Source organism: Stegodyphus dumicola, chromosome 3 (genome assembly GCF_044657685.1).
Source record: "Stegodyphus dumicola isolate Sdum_Otavi_A_Nest chromosome 3, ASM4465768v1".
Classification (NCBI taxonomy): domain Eukaryota; kingdom Metazoa; phylum Arthropoda; class Arachnida; order Araneae; family Eresidae; genus Stegodyphus; species Stegodyphus dumicola.
In genome coordinates, this window is record NC_140770.1 from 201,073,293 (window position 1) to 201,100,928 (window position 27,636).

The window sequence follows — 27,636 nt, forward strand, 5'->3', positions numbered from 1 at the left end:
TTTTTATTTTACACAAGAATATTACATTACATAACATAAAAACAAAACTCTTTTCACATAATAAAGAAAGTATTAGAATATTAACCACTGTTGACATTTACTTAAAAAGACTACTTTTGCCATTGGCTTGCAAATAATTAAGACTTCAACTCAAGTTTAGAGACATAAAAAAAATAAAAAAAAAAAAAAAAAAAAAATTGCACTTAATGTCATAAACGAAGAAAGTTTATGTAAGGTTAATTCTAACAAAAAGGTTGTCACAATGGTTGAAATCGTTTCCATTTTTCCAAAATTTGATAAATTAAATGAAGAAAACGTGATAGTTATTCAGTCAGTTCGTTAGTTTTGATGATGCAAAACCAAATATGGGTAGTTAATGGATTTTAATGATACAAAACTAATTTATATGGGTAATCCTTGGGTTTTATTGATGCAAAACTAAATATAGGTATTCTATGCCGAATACAATGTAAAATATTATATATTGACACAAGCTATACATGTACAAAATTAAGAGGAGATTCAACAGAATATTGTATTAAAATATAACATTGCTGGCATGGTTAAGTTCTCTCCCACATCAATGCATGACCTTTGTTGGAAATCGTGTCAGCAGAGATATTATCAGAGAATTTCAAGTGCAGACATATCCGTTCTGAGAAGAATCCTGAGGTTTTGGTTTTCCATTGTTCCGAGCCCAATGAGCCCCCTTCAGATGTGCTAATCTTGATATCAGTGTTATAGAAAAATGACAGCTTGGATGACAGGGGCTAAAAACGTTATGAGGGTGAACTGAAAGAGCCTCTTAAAATTTCCCTTGAGTTACTCCTGTGGTGATGGCGATAAGGAGCGCGCCTTGCGCCCTCCGATAAGTGTGGCAACCCTAGAGGAGAAGCTTCTTACGAGTAGCGAGCAGAGCGAAACAGGCAGGCTGTCGGGGAGTATGCGCGATGTTCCTAAATTTAATTTTTATTGTGCACTATGTCTTGTTAATATTATATTAATGCAGTAAGAACATAATCTGTGATATGGAATTCGAGGATTGGTGGTAAAAACATAACCGGAAAACACCATAATGGTAACCTGGACTGTGTTAAATCGTATGAACAGTTCTCAAGCACTTTCGGTTTTGACTACAAGCCATCACTCAAGATCTCCAAACCAGAAGTAATGGATTACATCGGTTTTCGTCCTCCGGATCACAGATGAGTAGTAATTATAGATCATTTTATAATTCTGTTTTCTACTTATCATTTAATTTCATTTTCTTTAGTAAAATTTTTGCTTTTATTTTGGCTTAAAAACCTTGCACAATGTCTGATGTTTATGCCGTCCAAATTCCGGTTTATAACCGATCAGACCCATCTTTATGGTTTATTATGTGTGAAAGTACCTTTGCTCTTGCCACCCCCAAACCTATCACAGAATCCATTACTAAATATAATTATGTAGTTTCTCATCTTCCTCCAGATATTGCATCACTAGTACGGGATTTACTTATGAAACCAGACCCTATTGATCCATATACAAAGCTCAAAACTGAGTTAATAAATCGTTCAGGAGAATCTTCTCAGCAAGAAATTCGCCAATTATTATCTGGAGAAGAATTAGGTTCTCGAAAACCTTCCGATTTGCTTAGAAATATGAAACGTCGAGCAGAATCTTTAAATGTTCCTGATAACTTAATGTTAGAATTATTCCTTCAACGTTTGCCTTCGACTGTTCAGTCTATTTTGGCAGCGGTTTCCAATTTAACTGTAGATAAAGCTGCAGAAATTGCCGACAGAATTTTAGAAGTAAATCCAACCCCAGGGACTTGTGCCGTTTCTCGCACAGTCGATCAGTCTCTTGAGGATAAATTATTTAAACAAATAGAAAAATTAAACAAACGTATTGATCGCATTTCTCTTTCTCGTGGTCGCTCGCCAAATCGCGGAGATCGCAATAAGGAAAGAAGCAATTCCAAAAGGAGAGATTATTCTGTTTGCTGGTATCATAGACGTTTTGGGAAAAAGTGTAGAGATGACAAATGTACAAAACCTTGTTCATGGCAGGGAAACGAAACCAGCAAAGAATAGAGGCGACTTATTCTTTGCCTCAAGTTTCACGTCGCCTGTTCGTTCGTGACCGTAGAACAAACCTTTCATTCTTGGTCGATACCGGCTCTGACGTGTCCTTACTTCCAGCAAATAATTCTCAAAAACGGAATTCGTCCCAACAAACACTTTTCGCTGCTAATTCTTCTACTATTCATGTTTATGGTCAAAAAACACTTTCTTTGGATTTCAAATTAAGATGACAGTTTACATGGACTTTTCTTATAGCAAATGTTAGTACACCCATTCTTGGAGCAGATTTTCTCCATTTCTTTGAATTGGTGCCTGATCTCAGAAACAAATGTCTCAAAGATTTAAAAACGCATTTTAAAACCGTCGGTTGCGTGAAAAATGCAAGCATTTATTCAGTAAAAACTGTATTTAGTGATACACCATATCACAAAATTTTAAAAGAATTTCCTTCAGTTACTAGATTACCAGATCCTAACCAACCTGTTAAACATAACACCGTTCATTATATCATAACTAAAGGTCCACCTGTGGTTGCAAAACCTCGTCGGTTAGCTCCAGATCGCTTAAAAATAGCAAAACAAGAATTTCAAACTATGATGCAATTGGGGCATTTGAGACCTTCGAGCAGCAATTATGCATCCCCACTTCACATGGTTCCAAAAAAGGGAAGTCTGGAATGGAGACCTGTAGGAGATTATCGAGCATTGAACGCTCAAACAATAAAAGACAAATACCCTATTCCATGTTTAGCCGATTTTACTGCTGCATTGCACGGTACTAAAATTTTTAGTCATGTCGACCTGATTAAGGCATACCATCAAATACCAATTAACCCAGCCGACATCCACAAAACCGCCATATGCACACCATTCGGTTTATTCGAAAGTACCCGTATGCAATTCGGCTTATGCAATGCATCCGCGACTTTTCAACGCTTTATAGATAAAGTCACGCGGGATTTAGAAGGTGTTTACGCTTTTGTCGATGACTTGCTCATAGCCTCTAAAGATTCTGAGGAACATTGCAGGCATTTGAAAGCTTTATTTTCCAAACTTCAGGAATATGGACTTTGCATAAATGTTTCAAAATGCACCTTTGGTCAAACATCTATTGATTTCTTAGGTTTTCACCTTAGTGAAAACAGAATTGAACCTCTTCCTGACAAAGTCAAATGTATTTTAGATTTTCCTCAACCTACCACTCTCACTCAGCTTCGCCGATTTTTAGGCATGTTTAACTTTTATAGATGTTTCATACCTAAAGCAGCACATATTCTTTCTCCTTTAATAAAATTGTTAGAAGGCTATATTAATAAAAAGAAATCTCGTTCTCGTGTTCAGGATTCATCCCCACAATTAAATTGGAACGAGAATGCTGAACAAGCCTTTATTGCTGCCAAAAATGCCATTGCTCAGGCTACCCTTTTGAGACACCCTATTCCCGGAGCCCAGCTAAGCATCTGGGTAGATGCCTCAGACGTCGCTATCGGCGACACACTTATGCAGTTGTCTCAAAAAACATGGGAACCTATAGCATTTTTCTCTATGAAACTCAGTAAAAGTCAACAGAAATGGTCCGCGTACGACAGGGAATTATTTTCTATTTATTCTGCAATTAAGAAATTCCGACACATGTTAGAGGGCAGAAATTTTATAATTTATACGGATCAAAAACCGTTAATATACGCTTTTAAACAGAACCCTCATAAATGTTCACCTCGACAATTGCGCCATTTAGATTTTATTTCTCAGTACTCTACTGATATTAGGCATGTGCAAGGTTCAAAAAACGTCGTTGCTGACGCTCTTTCAAGAATCGAAATTGATTCCATAACAAAATCTCCATTTTTGGATTTTAAAAAATTTTCGAAAGCTCAACGGCATGATCCGGAGGTACAAGACCTTCTCAAAAACAACACATCATCTTTGAAACTGGAATTTAAACCGTGCCAATATTCTGATGGTAATATTCTTTGTGACATATCAACTGACATTCCTCGTCCATTTGTTCCGAATTCCTTTCGCAGACTCATCTTTAATCATCTGCATAATCTGTCACATCCAGGAATTGCAGCTACTACGAAGCTTATTTGTTCTCGTTATGTATGGCCTGATATGAAACGTCATATCAAAAATTGGGTGAAATCCTGTGAATCTTGCCAAAAATCGAAAATTACTAGGCATACTAAAGCACCACTGGGCACATTCTCTCTTCCTGATGCACGTTTTTCAGAAATCCATATGGATATCGTCGGACCGTTACCTCCATCAGAAGGCAATGTGTACCTTTTGACTCTAATAGATAGATTCTCCAGAAGGCCTGAAGCCATTCCCATCCCGGATATGAAAACGGAAACCATTTGCAGAGCCATCTTCAACTGTTGGATATCTCGTTTTGGCTGCCCATCGATCATAACAACAGACCAAGGTTCTCAAATGAGATCCGCACTTTTTGCAGAATTTACGCGCATTTTGGGTACGAACAGAATCACAACAACAGCCTATCATCCAATGTCCAACGGCATTGTTGAACGATTTCATCGACATTTAAAATCTTCTCTCAAGGCTCACGAGACCAATAACTGGACTGAAACACTACCAGTTGTTATGCTTGGCATTCGGACAGCCGTAAAGGAAGATCTACAGTCATCTTGTGCTGAACTGGTGTACGGCACAACTCTCAAGCTGCCTAGTGATATGATAACGTCATCTAAGATATCTCTGTATGACACACAATTTATCACGAATCTTAGGCATAGAATGCAACAATTGAATCCAATAGCAACATCTGCACATTGCCAAGAAAAATGTTACGTAAGTGCTACCTTAAAGTCGTGTACGCATTTATACTTACGTGTCGATCGAGTAAAGCCACCTCTGTGCCAACCATACACAGGTCCGCATAAAGTCCTTTCTAGAACGGACAAAACTTTCACAATTGATGTTAACGGTCTGAAATCTACTGTGTCTATAGACCGTGTGAAACCAGCCTATTTGCTTTCGGACTCTAATTTGCCTGAACTGAAAACAAATAAAGACTTAAAGACAGTTCAGCAGAATAAATCTGCAAACGAACTCTCTAAGACACAAACTGTCACCAGATCGGGAAGACATGTTCACTTCCCTAAGAAACTTGCTTCTTACATAACAATTTAAAACATTTTTTTTAAATTCATATCTTAACATATTTCTTGTTATTTCATGTTTATTATATGTGTCAATACCTTGTTATATATTGAATTGCATTTTGATCTTTTCTAATTTTATATTCTAATTTTGTAATCATAAAAAAAATACCCGACAGCACGGATACTCTGAGATAATTTCATAACCTATGTCGTTCCTTTGAATAGCCATTAAAGGAACTGGGGGGAAACTCTGTGGTGATGGCGATAAGGAGCGCGCCTTGCGCCCTCCGATAAGTGTGGCAACCCTAGAGGAGAAGCTTCTTACGAGTAGCGAGCAGAGCGAAACAGGCAGGCTGTCGGGGAGTATGCGCGATGTTCCTAAATTTAATTTATATTGTGCACTATGTCTTGTTAATATTATATTAATGCAGTAAGAACATAATCTGTGATATGGAATTCGAGGATTGGTGGTAAAAACATAACAGGAAATTTCCATACTCCCATTGCTGATATCATTAAATAAAATTTTTGTTAAACTATCTTAGTTTTGTTTACAGGTTAATTTTTAATTGTTGACAAGGGATGAGATCATTGGGTCCTATAACTATAGATTAATTTATGTATACTGAACTATTTACCATAAAGTTAGTATAGATTGTAGAGACATTAGGATTTTTTTTTTTTTTTTGGAAGCAAGCAAGATGAAAAACTAGCAATGCCTTTGCCGGGAATCGAACCGTGGACCTCTCAATTAAGCACTGAGCATGCAGACCACTACACCATGAAGGCTCGCTAAGAAGGCAGGAGAAATACCTTATATACTTCCCTTTTAAAGAGCAACTGGGGTTTTTAGGGGACCCAATCGCCAAATCCTGGTTGGAGAGAATAATCATCTACCACCCTTTTAGTTCGGGTGCCACTGTAGAGACATTAGGATTTTTTTGGAAGCAGGTAATATGAAAATTGGCAACACCTTCGCCGGGAATCAAAATGCGCAGACCTCTCAATTACACGCTGAGCGTGCAGACCACTACACTACGAAGGCTCGCTAAGAAGACGAGAGAAATACCTTATAAGGTATTTAAAAGAGAAATCCAAGCTCTTAAATGCTGCATTGCAGTAAAAGTCTAAAGGATAATCACATAAGTAATTTAAATTCCTTCCTTGATGAAGATTGAATACTTAGGATTGGTGGTAGATAAAATAATCATCTCAGTTGTATGATCAAAAGTACCCAATACTGTTGCTCAAGGATTATAAATTAAGCATTTTAATTATGCAACACTTCCTAAACCTGAAATCACACAGCAATTTATAGTATTATTGCTGAAAGAAAGAGTTTCCGTTAGTCCCCCCTTTGCCGCAGCTGCATTAACTTATTAAGACCTTATAATATAAAACATAAACTTCAATAAAGAGGTACCTTAAATAAGGTATGCATTGTCATTTTTGCATGCACCTGAGCAATACATTTTGATTTTCTTAGATATCTAACAAAGCAAGCTGTAGTTGCAATGTTAAAAAGGTTTTTCACACAATATGACATTTGCTTGACTATATAGTCAGACAAGATATCAACTGCATCAGAGCCAATTCCTAAATGAAAAAGTTGCTAAGCCTCATTACAATTTCACCTTGTCAGTCATAATATTTAGTTTCTGAATCAATTGTTCAGAAATTCAGTCCATTGCTATTTTCCAACTTCGGCAATATTTATGAGGCTGGAAAGAAGTCTTTTGCGAATCATCTGAAATAAATTACCAGAAATGCAAAATTAACTCTTGAGAAATTTCTGACTGGCACAAATCATATTGAAAGTTCATTAAATAGTACACCGTTATTACCTTTATCTTCAGATCCCAATAATTTAACTTTGACCCCTGGTCCTTTTTTAGATTTTTTTAAATCAAACAACCCTTAATGCTACACTTGAAACTTACATTATAAAAATTTCTAATAACAGTCTTTCTCGTTGGCAGAAAATTGTTTAAATTAAGCAAATAATATGGAAGATATGGTGCAGAGATCATCTAAACAATCTTTAGAGAGAAGTAAATGGTTCTTTTAAAAGGAAAATATAAAAATAGGTACCCTTGTATTAATTAAATCAAGAGAATCAATTATCTTTATGCACTTGGATAGTAAGCATATCCATTATAGCATCAAGAGAAGTGATGATAATATACATGTTGTCATCAAAAACCCCCGAGGATTGATAAAACATGGGATTTCTAATACATGTATTTTGCCTATAAACGACTGATGTAATGAAATTGTATTATAGTTCACTGTATTACTTTTTGCATATTTCTTCTACTGTGTATAATTCAGTTCATTTTGTTTGTTTGTTGACCTGATATACTGATACATTCCATTGAATTGTTTAGAAATGGTATATTCTATTTAATTATTTAGAAATGGTATGGTCACCTACAGTAACCACCTTTTCTACTGAACATCTAACTCCCTTGTGTGAGCAGTTTTCAAGATTGGCTGTTTCTGAAGTTCCCTTGTAGCTCATTAGATGGCAACCAAGAAACATAAGCCAGTACTTGATGCAGCAATTAGTCTTCAAGAAAATAAGCATCAGGTGTCAAAGACAACATCACGAGGATGTGCACTCTGCAGAACCTACAAAAAACCTCTAAGAACAGTGTCGGAATGCAGCACATGCAAAGTTGCACTCTGCTTGGAAAAGAAAAACTGTTTACATGAGTATCATAGAGACTGATTTGTAGGGATGTGTTCTGTGGGCAGTGGTCATTTTTTCATGCGTCTTGAACAAAATATGTGTAATTGTTGCAAATAATTTCATTGTAACACCTGATATAGAAAATAAACAAGAGTTTTGCTGAAAAAGTTAATTGCCTTTCCCTGCCTCGCAAAGAGTTAAAGTCAACAAAAACATAAGAAGTTCATAAGCAGTGGAAGCAGATAATTTTGTCATTATTAAGAAGACAAAGGGAGTGACCATTATTCATATGCATCTGTTAGCTATGTGAATTAATATAACTGCCTTTCAAAAATGGATTCTGGCATTTTAATCATGGATAAAAAAGAGGTGGGTAGAAGTTGCTTTATAAGATATCCAAGTTTTGCTGATCAGCATATTCATTCAGAAGGTAAGGTGCACAGAACAAACAGCAATAAAATTTTTAATATTAATTGCTTCTGAAACAATATGGCAACTGATTACATTTCTTATATTAATCTGTACTGTAACAGCTTAGAGATATATTGTCAGTGAGAGAAGGATAATCATGTACAACAAGAAGAGCAATAATTTCATTCATTTGACATTTTTTGACTGTCCAGCATTTTGACATCTTTGTACACCAGTCTGGTTTTCTTTAACGTAAAATTTACATGTGTATCTTACTCTGTTTTGCACACAAAAACTTAAATTCAACCTTAATTTCATCTAAAAATTTATTTTGTGGGTTTGACATTCAAGCAATAATCAAAGCTGCATTTTCATTCATATGTGAAAAATTGAAAATTTGTATCTAACATTGATTTTCTGAAGTTTGGTTTGATAAAAATAGTTTTGTTTTTCAGAAATATTTAAAGCAACTATAGTTTTTGTTAATGCTTTTATAAATTATTTTAATATAAATATACAATTTAAAGTGGCAGTAAAAAAAACTCCTTGATAACAATGTGTTAGCATCAAATTTTTTACATTCAGATTTCAGTCAACCAGTGTTTTTACTCTCAGTGTTGACTTTTCCTTTACTGACACACCAACATAAGAAACTCAGAATCTCAGTATACTTCACTGGCTGGCCAATCATTATGCACAAGAATTTTAAAATTCTCATAAATGATCATGGTTATTATATTTTATATGTGAGGAATGATTTTCTTCTTTATGGTTAATTTATTACAACATTTAAACCTTAATTAAAGATAATAATAAAAAAATATTTATAAAATAATGGTCAGTGAAACACAGTTTTTAATGGCATTTTTTACTCTGCATTCAGCCTATAGTAAAATCTTTGTAAGAGAATTCACTAATAGAAATGCTTAACACAGCACAAGCAAAAATTAAATTTTTTTCCTCCCACCTCAGCACAGCATAAACAGGAATTACGTAAACCTCCTGCAACTCAAATATTATATTAGAGAAAAGCACAAAAATTTTATCAATTAGAAACATGTAACAGAAAATAACAAACCTTCACTTGGTAAGAGTCAATTTTCTGGCAAAAGTTTGTAATAGCACAAGAAAACAGCATTATATTTTCTCTTATTCTGCATCTTAAACTAATATCTCTGTCAAAGGGAAAAAAAGGTTATTAAACTTTTACAATAAATGAAAGAAGATAAAAATGCTACTCTTTCATTTTTAGAAGCAAAGAATAAAACAAAATTTTATTAACAAGAAATAAAACAACACTTAAGACATGCTTATCTGATCGAGAAATGCATTCATTTCAATAATGCAGCTTGAGTTTATAAAACACACTGAGATACTAAACATACTGTAATTATATATAAAGATTTATGTAGGTTTGCTAATGATTAAAAGTAAAGAAAAATAACATATTTCAACAACTAAGAATTTTCCTTTTCAAATTTAATTTTTAATTTAAGAGGTGCACTGGAATACAAATATTTAGGAACTTACATATTGTGCTTAAATTCCTTAACAATAATCCAGCAAACGTCATATTTTAAATGTAAGTGCTCAACTCGATTAATTGTATTATGCAGAGTATTATTTTCACAAAATTCTGATTGGTCAACCAAAATTACTGCTGTTTTTTCATCAATTGTCACATCAGCAAAATAAATATGAGGCAAAATCTTCTTATACCTTTTTTCACACAATATTATATCAGACCTGGATAATAAATAAAGGAAAAGAGATTAAAATAAGTAATAGATAGCCTTATTATAGCAAAATAATAATTTGCTTTTATTGCTTAAATATTTTTCACATATTTCAGGCTGATGATTATAAAATGGGATGGGGGAGGGAGTTTTTATAGCAACTTTAAAATTAATTTAAATTTACTAGATAATGTTATGTAACTTACTTGGATTCAAGTGAATACAGAATTTCATTCTGTGCAGTGACAGCATCAGATACAAACAAAAGTATGGAACTCTTGAAAGAAATTATATTCTTATTTGCATCTATGAATATGAAAAAGATAACATTTTATTTTGCTTAAAAATGCATAACAACACTGGAAAATGATTAGAAATTAAAGAAAGATTATATTTAATCAAAATATAAAGAAAAGTTTGATGACGATAGTATATTTTATCAAAAGAAATGTATTAAATCATTAATAAAGAAATCATTAAGATAAAAATTAAACTTGCAAAACAAAAAGATAAATACATAATTAAAGGTAAAAAAACATTCATTTAATTAGTTATCAATCAATTTAGTTTTGGGGTTTAAGTACTTTGCTTACTTATTTACAATCACTTTTTTTTGAATCAAATGTGATTATAGGTCTTAGAAGTATAAGAGAAAAGCAAAGTATTTAAGGCCACAATTTTATTGAAATATCGTTCTATAAGGCATTATATTTAAGAGCAATAATTTCTGTCCTCTTTCTAAGAAATAAAGAATGTTAGTTGGGAAGGGAATTACATTACTTATTTCTTCTACAACCAGTACAAAAATAAAACTCAACTATAAAAAAAATAAAGAGTAGTGCAAGTAAATTTCTCATAGTTTTAGAAACATTAAAACATCTTTTAAAGTTAGATAATTTGCTGTTTCATGGAAGAAATAGAATTTAATTACTTAAATTAATATTCATATAAATTTACAGTAAAATAACAAAAATCTTAGGCAGGATATTTATTACAAGATAATTATGCTTATTTATAGAATTTATTTTACATCAGAAAATAGCAAATATTTTTTAAATATGCCAAAAACTGAAGGGAAAAGATCTTATTCTGTTATTAATGAATAATAACAGAATAAGAACTGCAATTTTTTAAATTTGTCTTTTCTTCAATGATAATAAATTTATCAACGTCAATAAACCATTTTCCTAATGAAATAATGAATAAAAAAGTATCTCATATTAGCAATACTTTTTCTCATACAATATCATATTTTAACAGCTGAAAAATTAACAGAATCATAATATTATAAATTAATATCAGAGGTACTCACTTAATGAGCACCTCTGATTACAAATGATTAGCATAAAGACAAAACAAAATGCAAAAAACAAGGCTCTCTTAATAAGCAATGTTTCCAAGTGACGTGGAAACATTGTGATATCGTATGCAGGATCATGTCTGCATTTCCGCTCAAACTTTGGCCAGACATTATTGTCAAACACGACTCTAAAGAGTTTTAGCAAGTGATGAGGAGTGCATGTGGAGCCCATAATAAAAAAGATTATGTCTTTGGCCAAGATTATGAGGTGGATATCATGGATATAACAATGACAATGATGAACAAGTGGAAGACCATAATGAGAAGCTGGCCACTAAAGAATCTACACAGCTGCATTTTTTGTCCCACCAAGGAACTGTGGAGGAGATTTCATCTAGGGAGAAGGAAACAACAGCTTGGATAAATTAAATCTTACAGTGAAATAATAACAGAATTAAGTTCAGGGAGATGCTGAAAGCATGGGAAAGTGTTGCACCATATTTTGAGAAGCATCACTCTAATAAGTCAGTAGCTATGTGTGCTACAAATTTATTTAATGATAACATTATGTCTAATTTTTGTCGAATTCTGAAGCATAAGCAAATATGTAGTCTTTAGACAACATTCTTGTAAAAATGGATGTATTATAAATGATAAACAACATTGTTATAACTTGGTCTGAGTATTTTCTTTAGAATGAAACACATTGTCCTATGGCATTATTCTTGATTCCTATAGTAAAAATTATTTCACTTAGTGAGTGTTTCACATTACAAGTAAGATTATGAAACAATTTATTCTCATTACGTGAGATTCTATTGCATAGGTAGGAAATTACATGAAAAAGTTGGAACTATAGCTAAACCTCTTATCCATTTATAAATTAATAAAATACTTTACATTAATAATCACAGTACAAAGTCTGTAATCCGGACGTCCATTATCCCGAATAATCTATAATCCGGACCTCAAAGCCACAAACTTTTTTTTACGCATGCACATTTAACACAAAAAAACGAAGCAAATTAAGCAACTTACATTGAAAGAAATGTTTAATAAAGTAAACAAATAAATATTAAGCTTTTTTTTTTGCAAATTTTGATACCATTCAGATTATAATTGCTCTTTATTCCATAAATTATGGTTTCACATTTTTAATCGTATAATTTCTACATGCCATCTTACCAGATTTCAATTGATGATCTATAATCCAGAAAAACCTTTAATCCGGAATCGTCAAAGTCCCGACGAGTCCGAATTACGAACTTTGTATTGCATAAAAACACTAAGATTTTTGTAGAAAGTTATTGTATATTGCAATATATGTAATATTACCTTGAATTAAATTTAACTGCTTTATTTCTTGAAGAGTTTTAAGAGCAAGGGAACCAACTTTTACAAAAGCATGTTGAACTTGAAGTTCCTGACATATTCTTTTCCAGCATGAATTAACATCGTCTTCAAATTCAATAACGATTTGTAAGTCTTTCCAAGGTATATCATTTGATAAGGATGAAGAACTCACTATATAAACATAATTTCCATCTTTTCTAATAAAGAAAATAATGCAAGCAAAATCAGTAAAAGCACATTTGATAAAAAAAAAATTAATAGATATTTTCAATAAAATGTATTTCTGAGAATATGTATCTATGTCTAAATTTTGTCAGTATTGCTAGTAAGTAACTGTTAAATTTTCTGAAGAATAAATATGTTTCATTGAATTTTATTCAACCTACTTTATAAGATAGTCGTTTTACTGCATATTAGGAACTGAAAAAGCTGCAGTGCTTGAATACATATTATAAATGGAAAACTGCAATTACACTTCTAACTACTGACCAAGACAAGTATAATTAAAAAGTGCCAATTTTTTTATTCCTAATAACATATTTGATTAAGAAGTAGATGAATAGAACATTTATTAAGCAGTATTTTAATTGTTAATTACACTTTTATCTGATTATTCACAGCATACTTTCAGCTCATTAATTACATTTCACTCAATCTTAAAAAAAATCAAAAATATAACTATAATTTCTATTTAACCTGATGTATTTCTAGCAATCCCAGTCAAACATAAGTATAAATGCCGAAAACTCCCTACATCCCATAATTGTTATTTTTTCAATGTCACTAATCAATGCAATCTAATTATAATAGTTTTTTTCTTTTTAATCATTGCAGTTATTTTTTTTTCTGACAAAAGAGTTTGCATACAAGACATCCCCTACCTACTTCATAGTACATACTCATCTCAGGCAAAAATTAATACTTTAAAATGGTGCTAAATGAATTACACTAGCAAAAATACTTCATGGAAATAAAAAGCAAGAAAAATACATATTTCGAAATTTTGAGAGGTAGAAATGTAATTTCAAATAATTATCATTTGCACTAAAAGACAAAAAAGACTAATATTGATATCCTATATGCCAAAAGATGTGTAATTATTTAATGACGCATGATGATGATTTCATACATGAAATTCACAGAACAAAAGAAACCTGACATAATAGTATTCCATCTACTCAATACAGAATATAAGGCAGATGGAAATTTCTGACTGGTTCAGGCTGTATTTATTAGATGATAGCTAAGCATACTAGGACATTTAAGCCAAGAGGAAGGATGTCTTCAAAGGTTACTTTCTAATGCAAATTCAAAATGTGTATTCACATTACATACATAGGTAGGCATGACAATACTTGCACAGCCAGCTCATTCACCACAAACTGAGTTACCAGCAGTATTCAGCAGTCTTATTTGCTAAGCATACTAGGACATTTAAGACAAGAGGAAGGATGTCTTCAAAGGTTACTTTCTAATGCAAATTCAAAATGTGTATTCACATTACATACATAGGTAGGCATGACAATACTTGCACAGCCAGCTCATTCACCACAAACTGAGTTACCAGCAGTATTCAGCAGTCTTATTTGCTTCTTTTTGAAGAACTTAGCTCTGCCTTTAGGATATCACAACTTAACTAACATTAAAATATGTTTTCAAAACTTACAAATAACCTAACAATCTGAAGAAAATATGTAGCCCTTTTGCAGAAAGACAAATCTGTTTAAGTAAAAGTTTTTTTTTTCTTCTGACTCTGAAATGAACGTAATAATACAGCACAACTTGTCTATGCAATAAATATATTTGGAAAGCCCATTAAAATTTATAAGCAAAGAAGTGCACACACACACACACACACACACAAAAAAAAAAAAAAAAAAAAAGGAATGAACGAAAATCTACAAAAAGTATTCTCATTTTACCCTTCAGCAGAAAACTATTTAATTCAGTATAAAATATATTTAAATATTCATTGATAACAGACTTACAATTAACAAAGAAAATAAGGTTTATTATTATGGAGATTAAAATATTGATTTATAAATTAGATGCAAAAATATTTAAAATTACATTTGACAGTTTTGGAAAATAAATTCTATTTATAAATTGGATGAATACTTTTCTCAAATACTTATATCTATTTAAGATATGCATTTTATGCAGTGGGGGAAAAAAAAAAAAAAAAAGAAAAAGAAAAAACTGAAAATTTGTGACATGGTGAAATGTCTCAGAAAAAGTAAATAACAAATTTGGATAAACTGAATGAATCATGCAGCAAACAAATAAGAAGTAAAAAAATTGACACATCAGCAAAAAAATTATGCATAATATTTTTGGCCAACAGATGATACAATACGCAATGAAACATTTTAAACTTCAAAATGGAAAAATCTCTAATCTTTCCATAAATCAAAAAGAATATTCTAACGTGTTCAGTGTCTTCTGAGAAAATTAATCATAAAATACACTTTGTAACTTTAAGACTCATAAGTCCATAACATATAAAGCATATTACTGAAGTTATTAAAAAAGAAAAATCTCTATTAATTCCAAAATTACACATTTCATCTCATTTTTTAGTTAGCGATTATTGTGCTGTATGATTATGTATGCAATATGATTCAGAAGCATATGAAATTTAAGGATTCAGAAACAGCATAGACAAAGATAGTAAGTTGAAATTTTGATGTTGTAAGGCATTGCCATAATAATATTGATTTCAGGATTAACAGAAGTTCAAAACAAACTTTCAGTCCATTCTAAAACTACATACTTAACTTTACTACCTTAAATAACACAAATAGAATTATAGAATTACATTTACTTCCATTATTCAAAGGTGACAGTAAATATAAAACTCAATGTTTTTATGTTGTATAAAATTAACTTCTCCCACAAAAAATAAAATTACTTTATGAAAGCATTATGTAGCATTATGAAAAATACAAATACTGTACATATTTTTCTAAATACCAACCTCTGCTACTAAATGTTCAAAGTTAGCCAGTAGTGAGCATATATTTTCCACCAACACAGATTTTATTATTGTTATTTTGGGGCTAATTATTTGATTATGGCAAAAACAGATAGCTACATGCCAATGGGTAGGAATGTTTTTGTGAAAGGCACTCTTAAGGAAATTGCAGTGTATTTATGAAGCAAATGAGAGAAACCATGGAACCCTCATGCAATCAGCTATTTCCACCACACAGAATAGAACCTTAAATAAACTACCAGTGTTCCACAGCTTTAATTACACAGCCATCGGTCAGCCTCCTGCTTTTTTAAAAAAATACTTTTATACCAAAAGAGATTAATGAAAGAAATCTTAAACAACATACTTTATTAAGTGATTACAAGTTTTCAGATCAAGCTAACATATTTTTTTGTACATTTTTAAATTCTAAAACATTTTGACTGATTAATAAAAATTCTTATATTTATTTTCTCATTAAATCCTACTTACAAAAATTCTAATGCAATGTTTTCCTTATTCATCGGCATAAAATAAAACTAGAAACATAACAACTTAACTCTTAATTAAGCTGATTTAAGCTTTTAACTGTTAATACTTATAGAGTTCAGATGATGTTATAAAATGTTATGACGCATTTTTTATCAGCTAATGCAAGTTCCTTATTTCTTCTGACATTAGAATCATATTTTTTATAAATGCCATAATAAAAAAAATTATAAATATTTTTTTATAAATTCATGTTTTAAAACTACAAGAATTACTTATATTTATGCAACATGTAAGCTTTTAAGACACAATAACACGCCAAATAAATACTAATTCAGAAGTCAAACAACAAAAATTTATTATTTATTATTATTTATTATTATTTTATATATTTTACTTTATATATATTTACCAAATTTTATATTTACCAAATTTTCATTATATATTATATATATTATTATATATATATTATTTTATTCTGGTATATTATTATTATATATATTATTTATTCACTTTAAATCATGTCATCCGACTAAACAAAAGTTAGCTTCATTTTATTCCTATGTTTTCCGTGCTCCTCAAGTTTGCTCCTCCAAACTAGCCCTTGATGAAGAACTAAATTATTTAAAAGCAATAGCTATTGACAGGGGCTTTTCACCCAACATTATTAATCAAGCAGTTAAAAAATTCTCATCTCAACACACTAAAAGCCACACTCTTATTTTAGGAGATTATAAAAATTCTGTTGTCCTTCCCTTCTTTCCATCAATTAGCTATAAAGTTGCACATATTTTGCAGAAATGTAACTTTCGGGTTGTTTATTCTCCCATCAATAAAATTCCGAGTTCCATACTCAAGGACCCCATTCCGGATATGAATTCCTGGGGTATTTATAGGATTCCTTGCCAGTGTGGTTTTATTTACATTGGCCAAACTAAGAGAGCCTTAAAGTTTCGCGTCAAGGAACATGAGGGATATGTTAGAAAAAGGAAACACAGAAGTCTTCTGTTGCTCAACATTGTTGGTCCGAAAACCACACTTTCAATTTTTCTGCTGCCAAAATTATTCAAAAAACATCTTCCATTGGAGAACTGGATTTTATAGAGGCATTTCACATTCATAAAAATCTTTCTGTTCTAGTTAACGATCCTAATTCCAATCCAAATTTGCCTTCAGCCTTTAAAGAAATTATGTTTTAGTTCTGGTTTTACCAACAGATGGCGCCACTTGCTTATTCTTGTCCAGGCTTTCTTATCTTATCTAATCATTATTTCCTATCTGGTTCATTTGCGGTTTTGCAGCTGAAGATGGTGGTTCGGTAAAACCATCGAAACTAGTCCTGTGAAAATTTGGTAAATATAACGCTGATTTTTGTTGTTTGACTTCTGAATTAGTATGTAAGCTTTTATTTGATATGTTTGAAAAAGAGTATCACATAGTAACATGAAACCTATGAGTTAAGAACATTGACACCAAAATGTTTTCAGTCTTTTTAGGTTTAAGTATTTTTAGATAATTAGAATTTTTATCATAAAGAAGTCTTTATATAAACCATGAACTCATTCCGAATAAATTCCATTGTGCACTTCTTAAATGCTTTATGCAGATTCTTCATTATTTAATTTCTTTAAATATAACACAAGGCAATAATATTTGCTGGCAACAATCTGAAAAGTGAAACAGACATTTAAAGTGAATCAACACAAAATGCCAAAATGAAATTAATAGCCCTTTTGAGCTAATGTTCCTTTGGTCTAAAAAATTAGAGCTATTCATTTTCTGTCTCCTATTGATTCCTTTCAAAACACAAAATATAATTTATGTTCTTGCTTTATTTAATTTGCACAGCCAAATCAACGTTTTCTTTTAATTAAACTGCTTAGAAAGGCAGGTAAATTGGTAACAACCATTTTCTGTTGATTATTGTGTGGGATATTAACTTCACCTTTTTTTCAGTTGCTGTTGGATTAACCTTGATTTTGAGTGAACCATGGATGTCATCCTCAATATTAATGTGGATGTCATCCTAATATTTCCAGTTAATTAGGAACGGACTGTAATTAAATACATCATTAGAGAGTAAATGTTCTAAATTTCAGAATAAGTAATTCAACAACAGGAAATACTTTCCAAAATAGGTTGTTTACAAATAAAATATATATATATATATATATATATATTTTCTCCGTACAGTTTGAAGATGAACAGTTATATAAACTTTCCAATTTTACATGTATAATGTTGAAAATATATAAAATTATATTTTTACACAATACATGCTTAGAAACATAAATTTTATTATTTTCAGCTGGCTAGTGTAAATCCTAAAAATGAAATGCAATTTCCTTTTTTCATGATAAAACAATGAACTTGTGCTGCATTTTTATCTAACAGTTAAAATTAGCAATTATTCATTATACATCTTCAGTCTCTTTTAGGAGTCTTGCATGATACTCTACAAAATAACTAAATTTGAGTATGAAAAATAAACTTACAGAAAATGAACATTATTACAAATATTATAAAATAAGTAGATTTTCTTACTTAAAAACCAAAGTATCACAGAAAAGGAAAGCATTTTCAGGAATCATCTCCAAGGTAAATTCACAAAAATCAGCTTTTATTGCTGAATCCAGCAAAGAATAAAATTGTTTTAAATATCGTTTTAATATAATTAAAACCTGCAAAAAATGCACATATAATGATAGGAAGTATGATCAGTCTAAAAACATTTAATAATAAATTTATATAAAACTCAACATATTTTAAGCAATTTTAAACAAACATACAGGTTGTAAGGATCCTAAGTTTTACTAACGTTTATTTTATTTTAAAACTGTAATATCACTTCTTATTTTCTACTTCCGGCAAGAATTAAATGCTTTAACTTGTTTATGCAAATTGTCTTGCTAATGCCAAGTACTTAAGTTGTGGCTTTTTGCCAAGAAAGAGAGAGAGAAAGGAGTTATAGGAAGCAAGCCACTTGCCACTGTAGTTTTACGAGTTTTCACTCTGTTGCTGGTTGCTTTAAGGCCAGAGGTTTAGCCCTCTTGATAATTGCAGACGTATCGTAGTTTCAGCAGCTCGGCGTACTACATACGTACCTTTTTTAAATAAAGGCCAATCTTAGTGCTAGGCATTTGTATACTAATTCAAAGTTAGTTTTAGTTAGAGTTTTAGTTAGTAGTTTTTATATTCTTACATTCAGACCACAAGTGGTTGGTCTCTGTATCCCGAAGTTTCGGAAATACCTGTAAAGTATTGAAAATAAAGGGTTTCATATACCTTTATTGCGTGTGTTGTCTATTTCACACCTTCCTGAACATAGCTTGAGTAAGCTCCCTGTTCCTATTCAGGACCATTCATGTTTCCAAAGCAAATCAAGAGAAATACAAGTCCTGATAGTGGCGCCCGAAGAAGAAGAATAACCATGGCCGAGTTTCAAGAAGAACCTGACGTGCCTGCAGCAGCGGCTCAGAATATAGAAATGCCAGCTGCCGCCCTGGAAGGATTTGGTTACATTGTCCAGACCATGCGCGCATCGATGAAACCAGCAGCAATCTTTGATGGAAACTCACCAGTGACCAGTGTTTTGGAAAAATTGGATGATCACTTCATGCTATATCCATTCCATGAGTTCCAGAAAGTCACCTTAGCTACCAGCGCTTTGAGGGGCCAAGCGCTTCAAATGTATAGTAAGAAACCTCTTGGGTCAAGGGGGAACTCCCACCTATACTTACAAAAATTTCAAGACTGCCTTAGTAAAAGCCTTCCCTGTCGTAAGAAATCGTGCAAAATTGGAAGCGGAACTCTTCAGCATATACCAGCAACGAATCGAAAATTTTTCAAGCTTTATTTTAAGAAAAATTCATGTCTTTAAACTCTTGTATGGAAGCTGGCCGGATCCTGAAATAATCCAAGTAATTTTGCCTAGGTTACTTCCCCAAGTACAAGACTTTATTGAATTACGGCAGGCACAATCTCCAGAGGTGGCACGGCAGGCACAATCTCCAATGGTGGCACAACGACAATCACAAGAGCAAGCCATGAGTAGACAGGTGCATATGAAAAGAAAGTTTCCCCATTGAAAAACTGAAGGTAACAAGAAAAAGAAGCCGTTCCACCGACCAGAAAAGAGAGGGCACGACCACCCTCAGAATGAAGAAGGGAAAAGTTCTACTAATGCAAAGAGAGCCAGGAGAAATAGCAGCAACCATAACACAGCTCCAAAACGAAAGATGTACCCATTGGATAGGAGTCTATGCAGCAAATGTCGACAAATCGACGAAGGAAAACCAGCTGCAGATGCAAAGAAGCAAGAAACGTTTGAACAGCCAGCAACTAGATCCAGGCAACAATGGGAGAGAGTTGTCCCGATTCCGCCAAGAACAGCTGCCATCAAATGGCCGGGAGTACAAGCAGATGTTAAAAAGAAGTTCTTCAAGGGTGATCGAACTGGAAAAAAAAGAAAGCTCACGGAGGAAGGAACCAAACGGCGAACCCGCACAAGATGGAGGATAAACCAGACGGTAGTCTTCGCCACTTTCCAGGACTGGGTGGCAAAAAAGATGTAGGAATATCATAAAGATAAGTAAAACTTTATGTTACTTTGAAACTTTAAGTTAATTTTTCGTTCTTACTGCAAGTGGCAGAATTTAAGAAGTTTTACCTCATGTGAGGCCTACCTTTATCGCCAAAAAGGCGAGAAATGAGTTTTACCTATTTTGTTGCTATGTTTTTCAATTACTCGCGAGTAAAACTAAAATTATTGTATAATAGAAATGTATAAATACTTGAATATTGTAAAATCATTGGTAATCTTTTAGAAAGGTACCTTAAGAAAATTGTGAAATTATTGTATAAAATTTTATTTAAAAGATTCTGTCAAGAAAAGAAGTTTTAGTCTGAAGGACCTTTGAAATTTAGTATTTCAATGTAGAAGAATTAGCACTTGCTTGGAAAGAAATAGAAGTTAACAAACACTGTACTACTAATGTATGTTTTAAAATGCGTAAAATTAACGGCATGTTAATATGTCCTTATGTACAATGTGAACTGTTATCTTAAAAGTTAAGAAATACTGTGATATGTTAAAAGTGAAAATGTTATAGTAATGCCAAAATTTTTAACTTATTGGTATGACTATAAAAAGAGCAAAGTAGTGTGAATATGTGCTAAAGGTTGAATGAATGTAGTTAGGCTCCCTGATGCTACACTTCAGAGTTAACCATTTTTGAGAATAGTACCTCAGGGTTCAGAGATGAATATAAGGTGTGTTCTGAGGTCTTGTTATGTTGAATTTTAACACGTTAGTGTTTTGATTGCAGGTGGTAGTGTTGAACACTTGTACATAGACACGCATGTTTTGGTGTTTCTCTTTACAACACATGTCAGAGAGCACGGGGAGATAATAATGGCATGAATGAAATAAGAATAGTTTTAAAAGAAAAATGTACGTATTCATGTTAATTGCCATTTGATTGTTTAACATTTCATTAAACTAGTTTTCCTTCCAAATCTCTGGAAGGAACCAGATTCAACTAAGAAAAACTCCTGTTTATAGATGCAGTACAGATGAAAAGTAATTGTCCATGGAATTGATCATGTAAAAATGACTTTTTAATTTCTAGATTAGATACTTTCTAGTGAGGAATGTTTGTAAAAGATTGGCCTCGCATTAGATTTAGAATCTAGAGCTAAAAGTTTTCAACAAGGTTGTTTTAGACCTCAGTTTCAAACTAATTAACTCTGGTGGGAAGTATGTAAGGATCCTAAGTTTTACTAACGTTTATTTTATTTTAAATCTTTACTATCACTTCTTATTTTCTACTTCCGGCCAGAATTAAAAGCTTTAACTTATTTATACAAATTTGTCTTGCTAACGCCAAGTACTTAATTTGTGGCTTTTTGCCAAGTCAGAGAGAGGAAGGAGTTATTAGAAGCAGGCCGCTTGCCATAGTAGTTTTACTCGTTTGCTGGTTGCCTTCAAGGCCAGAGGTTTAATCCTCTTGATAATTTTAAATGTATCGTAGTTTTAGTAGCTCTCTGTACTACATACGAATTTTTGTTAAATAACGGCCAATCTTGAAGTTAGGCACTTGTATATTAATCCAAAGTTAGTTTTAGTTAGAGTTTTTAGTTAGTAATTTTATATTCTTACGTTCAGACCACAAGTGGTTGGTCTCTGTATTCCGAAGTCCGGAAATCTCTGTAAGGATAGAAATATAAAGGGTTTCGTATACCCTTCCTGTGTGTATTGTCTACTTCACAATTTATTGAACATAGCTTTAATAAGCTCCCTGTTCCGAGTCAGGACAGTTCATGTTTGCAAAGCAAGTAAAGAGGAACACAAGTCCTGATAATACTAGTGAATGGAAATTAATTAATTTCTGGCTAATTGACGTGTTGGAACGAGGAAGAAATTAAGAAAAGGAAAAAAGGAATTTTCACTGTCAAAGAGCTATTTCACAGACTAGAGATTATGAAATAGGCCCACTTTTTTAATAATAAGAAAAGTCTATATATAATAAAAGCAAGGAAAGCTGGAACACTGTTGATGCGTAATACCCAGATAGGATAGATCGTCTGTCTATATTGAAGAGGAAGAATTCTAATTGCGTTGTATGCTAATGTGTTGACTTTGGTAATATCTAAACAATTTGGCAGTCGAGGCGGTTTCAATTCCATTTTTATTTTCCAGTTTATGTTTGTGGCCACAATCACCTGGCACTATTCAAGAACATTTATTCCATAGTTTCTAGTATCTCTCTCTGTATTCCGAAGTTTCGGAAATACCTGTAAAGTATTGAAAATAAAGGGTTTCGTATACCCTTCCTGCTTGTGTTGTCCATTTCACACCTTCCTGAACATAGCTTGAGTAAGCTCCCTGTTCCTATTCAGGACGATTCATGTTTCCAAAGCAAATCAAGAGAAATACAAGTCCTGACAAGATTAGGATCAAAATTTAATGACAAAGGAATTTGAAATGAGTTATTAATGCAAACTCAAGAAGTAAATTTTCCAGAAAATAGAGCCCAGATCAAAAATGAGAACTATATATTAATACATTTTTTCAATAGCAGTGGTTCTCAACCTTTTGACTTACAAGTAGTACCATCTAAACAAAAATTGAAAAACTTTAGTACCACCACTTTATTTTACAATGATAATTTTTCAGTTCCTTAACAGTATTAATATATGTAATATCAGGAATTAGATGGAATGTTCAGATGTTCTTTATGGCCCTAGCTAGGTTTTTAACCTCTCCTTTTCTTATATATATATATATATATATATGTCATTTGCACAACCTATTGGCTATTTTGTTTTAAATATGCACACATCAAAAATATTAGATTAAAAATATGCTACCATTCTAATTATCAAAATTTATGCTATAATACTTTAATTCTAAAACTTAGTGCAAAATTTGGGCCTGTTTAAGATGGATTCTTTATTTTACTTAGTTTTAACCATAATTAGGATCCACTTTTAATTTTGTTTGGTATTTATTTTTCAAATATAACATGGAAGAAATTCCTTGTTCACAGAAACAGGTTGAGGAAAAAGGCAAGAAAAATTTAATAACTTTTTTTTGAAATGCCTTTAAATTCTCTTTTCTGGTTCAGCCAAAAGTTAACAAGTTCACATTTTTCAAATCTTTAGTTAGAGTTCGATCACAGGAAATTTCTATTGTTTCTTTTCTTCATGAGATAAAATTTCAGGTATATTTGAACAAAGTGAATTTCTAATACATTTTTTTTCATAACTCTCAAGAAAAAACATGTTGAAATTATTTATCAATAAAAAACAATGATTTTTAATATTGGATGCTAATTGTTCTTTTATTTTTATATTATTTTCATTAGAAAACTTTCTAAAAGTGGCAAAAAGCTTAAAATATTATTATCCAATTCTTTGATTATTAGCTTGAGTTTTTTTATCATTGCATTTATTTTATCTCTAATGGTAAATTAATACTTTGTCTTTGTAATCCTAAATTTAATTCATTTAACTTTCCAAAAATATCAGCTAAATATGACAACCATAATTCACTAAATAATCCCTTTTGCAATTCAAATTTTGAATCACAGAGTAAAATTTGAATTTCTGATTGAAGTTCAAAAAGGCAATTTAAAACTTTGCCTCTGGATAACCACCTTACTTTGGAATGTAACAAAAGTGTTTCACGTTCACTGCACATCTTTTCAATAAAATCGTAAATATTCTTGAATTTAAAGCTCGGTCAGCTTTTAATAAAATAAACAATTTTCACAACTTGATTCAAAACAATTTTCAGGTTTTCAGCGATTGTTTTGGCTACTAAAGCTTTACGATGAATGAAGCAGTGAGTAAATTTAGTTTCAGGTATGACTTTCTGTATTTGAGAAGTAAAACCAAAATGTTTTCATGTTAAAGCTTGAGTTCCGTCACTTCATATGGCAATGCCCTTATTCCAAGGAGTATCATTCTCAGACATAAAATTGTCAATCACTTTGAAAATTTCATTTGCTCTATCATGAAAAGATTCACAAAATAAATACTCTTCGGCAATTTGCTATCTTCTTCGAAACATATGTAAATTAATAATTAAACAGATTTCATTATATCAGTACTTTCATCCAATTGCAATGCAAAGTACTCACTGTGTTTTATTTTTTTAATAAGTGTCTTTTTTATGGAATTTGCCATTTAATGAATTCGCTGACTTACTGTATCATTTGATAGCGGAATCTTACTAAGTTCATTAGACGTTTTTCATTGAATAACACCAAAACGATATCTTTAGTTGCTGGTAATATAAGGTGTTCTCCAATAGTGTGAGCCTGCCCAGTCTTGGCAATTCTTAGGTTTATTAGCTTCCAAAGCTTTTAAAGTAACAAAACTGTTCATTACTTGTTTACTATTTTTGAACCCTGATAACTGCCTCTTCAAATATACTTCAGATTTATCCTTTAAATTAGTATACTTAGATTTAAGATGTCTTTTAAGAAACAATGGTTTTATACTTTGATTGGATAACAGTTCACCATAAACAACACATTGAGGTTGAGGGTCCATTTCATCTCCATTCCAAGTAAATCCAAATGATAAATAATTTTCATAATATTTTCTATAATTTTTTTTTTTTCTTTTCAGTATTCTTACAGGGTTTGTAGCCACGTTTTAGTTAATAAAATAAGCACCTATAAGCACTTTTCAAGCACATTTTAAGAAAAAAAATAAGCACCTGTCTAATTACATTATACACAACTGCATACCCTTAAAAGAAAAATTAGAATTGTAATTTAAAATATGAGAAAGGCAGTATTTATTAAGAGGAGCATTACCTCAACCATGGAAAACAATCACCTTTTTTTTTTTTTTTATTTTAAATAACAGTTCAATTTACAGAGCTGGTTTACAATGAGTGAAAAAAAAACTATGCAGAACTAATTATAAGATTTAATGATGACATTTCAGTTCAAAATATAGAAAATAAATAATAAACCATATTTATTGTATTCGCTTGGCACCTATTAATAAATACAATTTATTTTTTCACTCATATTAATATTTAAATAATTCAACTTAAATCAAAATTCTGAACATTTTCTAAAGTTTCACTGCGTAACAGTTTTCCCTTAACAGATATTACAAGCAAAGTAATTTAAGTAAAAAAGAGGAACATTTCTGAAATCAGAAGACAGGAAATTGCTTTATGCAGTCCTTCATCCTTTAATAGTAAAAGCTTAACTAACCCGCATACTCGGAAATTGCCGAATATTTAGGATATTCAAGCGTAACTGGAGAAAGAAAAGCGGAAGGGGGTAGATTGTAACCACCGTTCTTTAGATTTTTTGGCTAAATAAATGCTTTTGGCATTTCAATATGTGCATCATATAAAAATAGACCAACGGAACTGAAAAATATTCTGCTTAGCAAGCACAGTAAAACCCTTTTAAGTGTTCGTAAACAAATCTCACACTGAACATCAAAATGCAAATCTGCAAAATAACGCAAACCTTATTGCACAATACGTGCGCCGTAATTCTTCCGTACGTGATATTATGCAATCGGAATCAACAGCTGCTGGTATTCGGAGAATAAAGAACTAAATTAAGGAAAAGAAAGAGACTTACTAATCTGGTGTGTTTTTTATTCTAATAAGATAATGGATAAATGAACTCATAGTCACAATATTATTCTTCGTTCAATCTATTCAACTGCTCGTGGAACCCGATGTTGGCCTATGCCAATATTCTTCAGAAACTTGGATATCTATGCAATAAATGCATTCGTATTATTTCAATCTTATCTCATTGGCTACGAAAATGAAACGCAAAGATTTCATTAGCAATTCAGTTGGTGCAGTCTCATGTAAAACGGAGGATAACTTCATAATTTTTATCTAAAGAACTCAAACTTACAATAAGAAGAGTTTTCGGAATAAATGATGATGAAGGAAACATTGCGATCGAAGACGATAAATTAGATAAAAAAAGAATGTGCTATATTTGTCCACCGAGCAAAAGAAGGAAAACAGCTTACAAATGTATAGCATGCAAAGAACCAGTGTGTCTACAGTGCAGTAGGAAAGAATGCATAAAATGCAGCTCGAATTATAATTTTTAATATAAAAATTAATTTCCTATATTCTTATTAAAGCATTCTTATCGCAAATTTTAATGGAAAATAAAAATGTTGAATTTTAAAATTTACTTCTTCCATCCAGATACGTAAGCGAAGGAATTATTATCATAGTATATATTTTATTTTAATGAACTGATTTAAGTATAAAAATTACTTTATATCCTTATGAAAAAGTTAAATATAGGAAATTAAATAACATTTATTCAAAAAAGAAAAAGAAAAAAATATCTTATTTTGTTTCTAGCAGAAGTGGTCTGAGAGACCACTCACAGTAGTTGTGCGACAATTTAAGTCACAGTAGTTAAAGGTTAAGCATCCATTCTAGGTTCTAACCATTATCAAATTTCTTTCAAACTCTTGCACTGACAAAATTTGCAGAATAATTTTAAAACCTACATTTTGTTGCTTAAATGCTGTTATTATTTAAATATTATGTTTATTGTTCATTTTCAACATTGACTTTTAACCTTGTTCTATTATAAATATGAAGAATGTACAGCATTCATTTCCATGGTTAAAAATTTATAGCTATTTCTAATAATACTACTGAGTTTTTTTTTTTTTTTTTAGGAACTATCTTCAATCCCTCAAGGACAGGATTAAAATTCAAGACCTCTGATGGTCTACATATTAAATACAATTTTTGCTCATCAACATGCCGAATTTTAAGCTGATTCATTTATTGATATCTGCATGATTGAATAACAAACATTCGTACATATTTACTAAGATTATGTAATAAAACAGCAGTTTAACATAAAATCTGAAGAACGAAATAAGATGACTTCTGGTTAAGATAAAAAGATATTTTTGAATAATAATAATAAAATTCATAATACATATAATTCATAAA

At 31.6% G+C, this 27,636-nt stretch overlaps 1 protein-coding gene across 3 annotated transcripts in view; it reads right to left on the reverse strand.

The window, feature by feature from the left end:
* Nucleotides 1-27,636, reverse strand: part of LOC118204075 (uncharacterized) — a 184,892-nt gene that overhangs the window by 35,584 nt on the left and 121,672 nt on the right. For all 3 annotated transcript variants that reach the window (XM_085813752.1, XM_085813754.1, XM_085813755.1), the window contains exons 13-17: nt 18,696-18,832; nt 12,671-12,885; nt 10,242-10,341; nt 9,830-10,045; nt 9,378-9,474 (exon numbers count right to left, since the gene is read on the reverse strand). In XM_085813752.1, the coding sequence (XP_085669878.1) occupies nt 9,378-9,474; nt 9,830-10,045; nt 10,242-10,341; nt 12,671-12,885; nt 18,696-18,832 (765 nt within the window). The remainder of the gene's footprint in view (nt 1-9,377; nt 9,475-9,829; nt 10,046-10,241; nt 10,342-12,670; nt 12,886-18,695; nt 18,833-27,636) is intronic.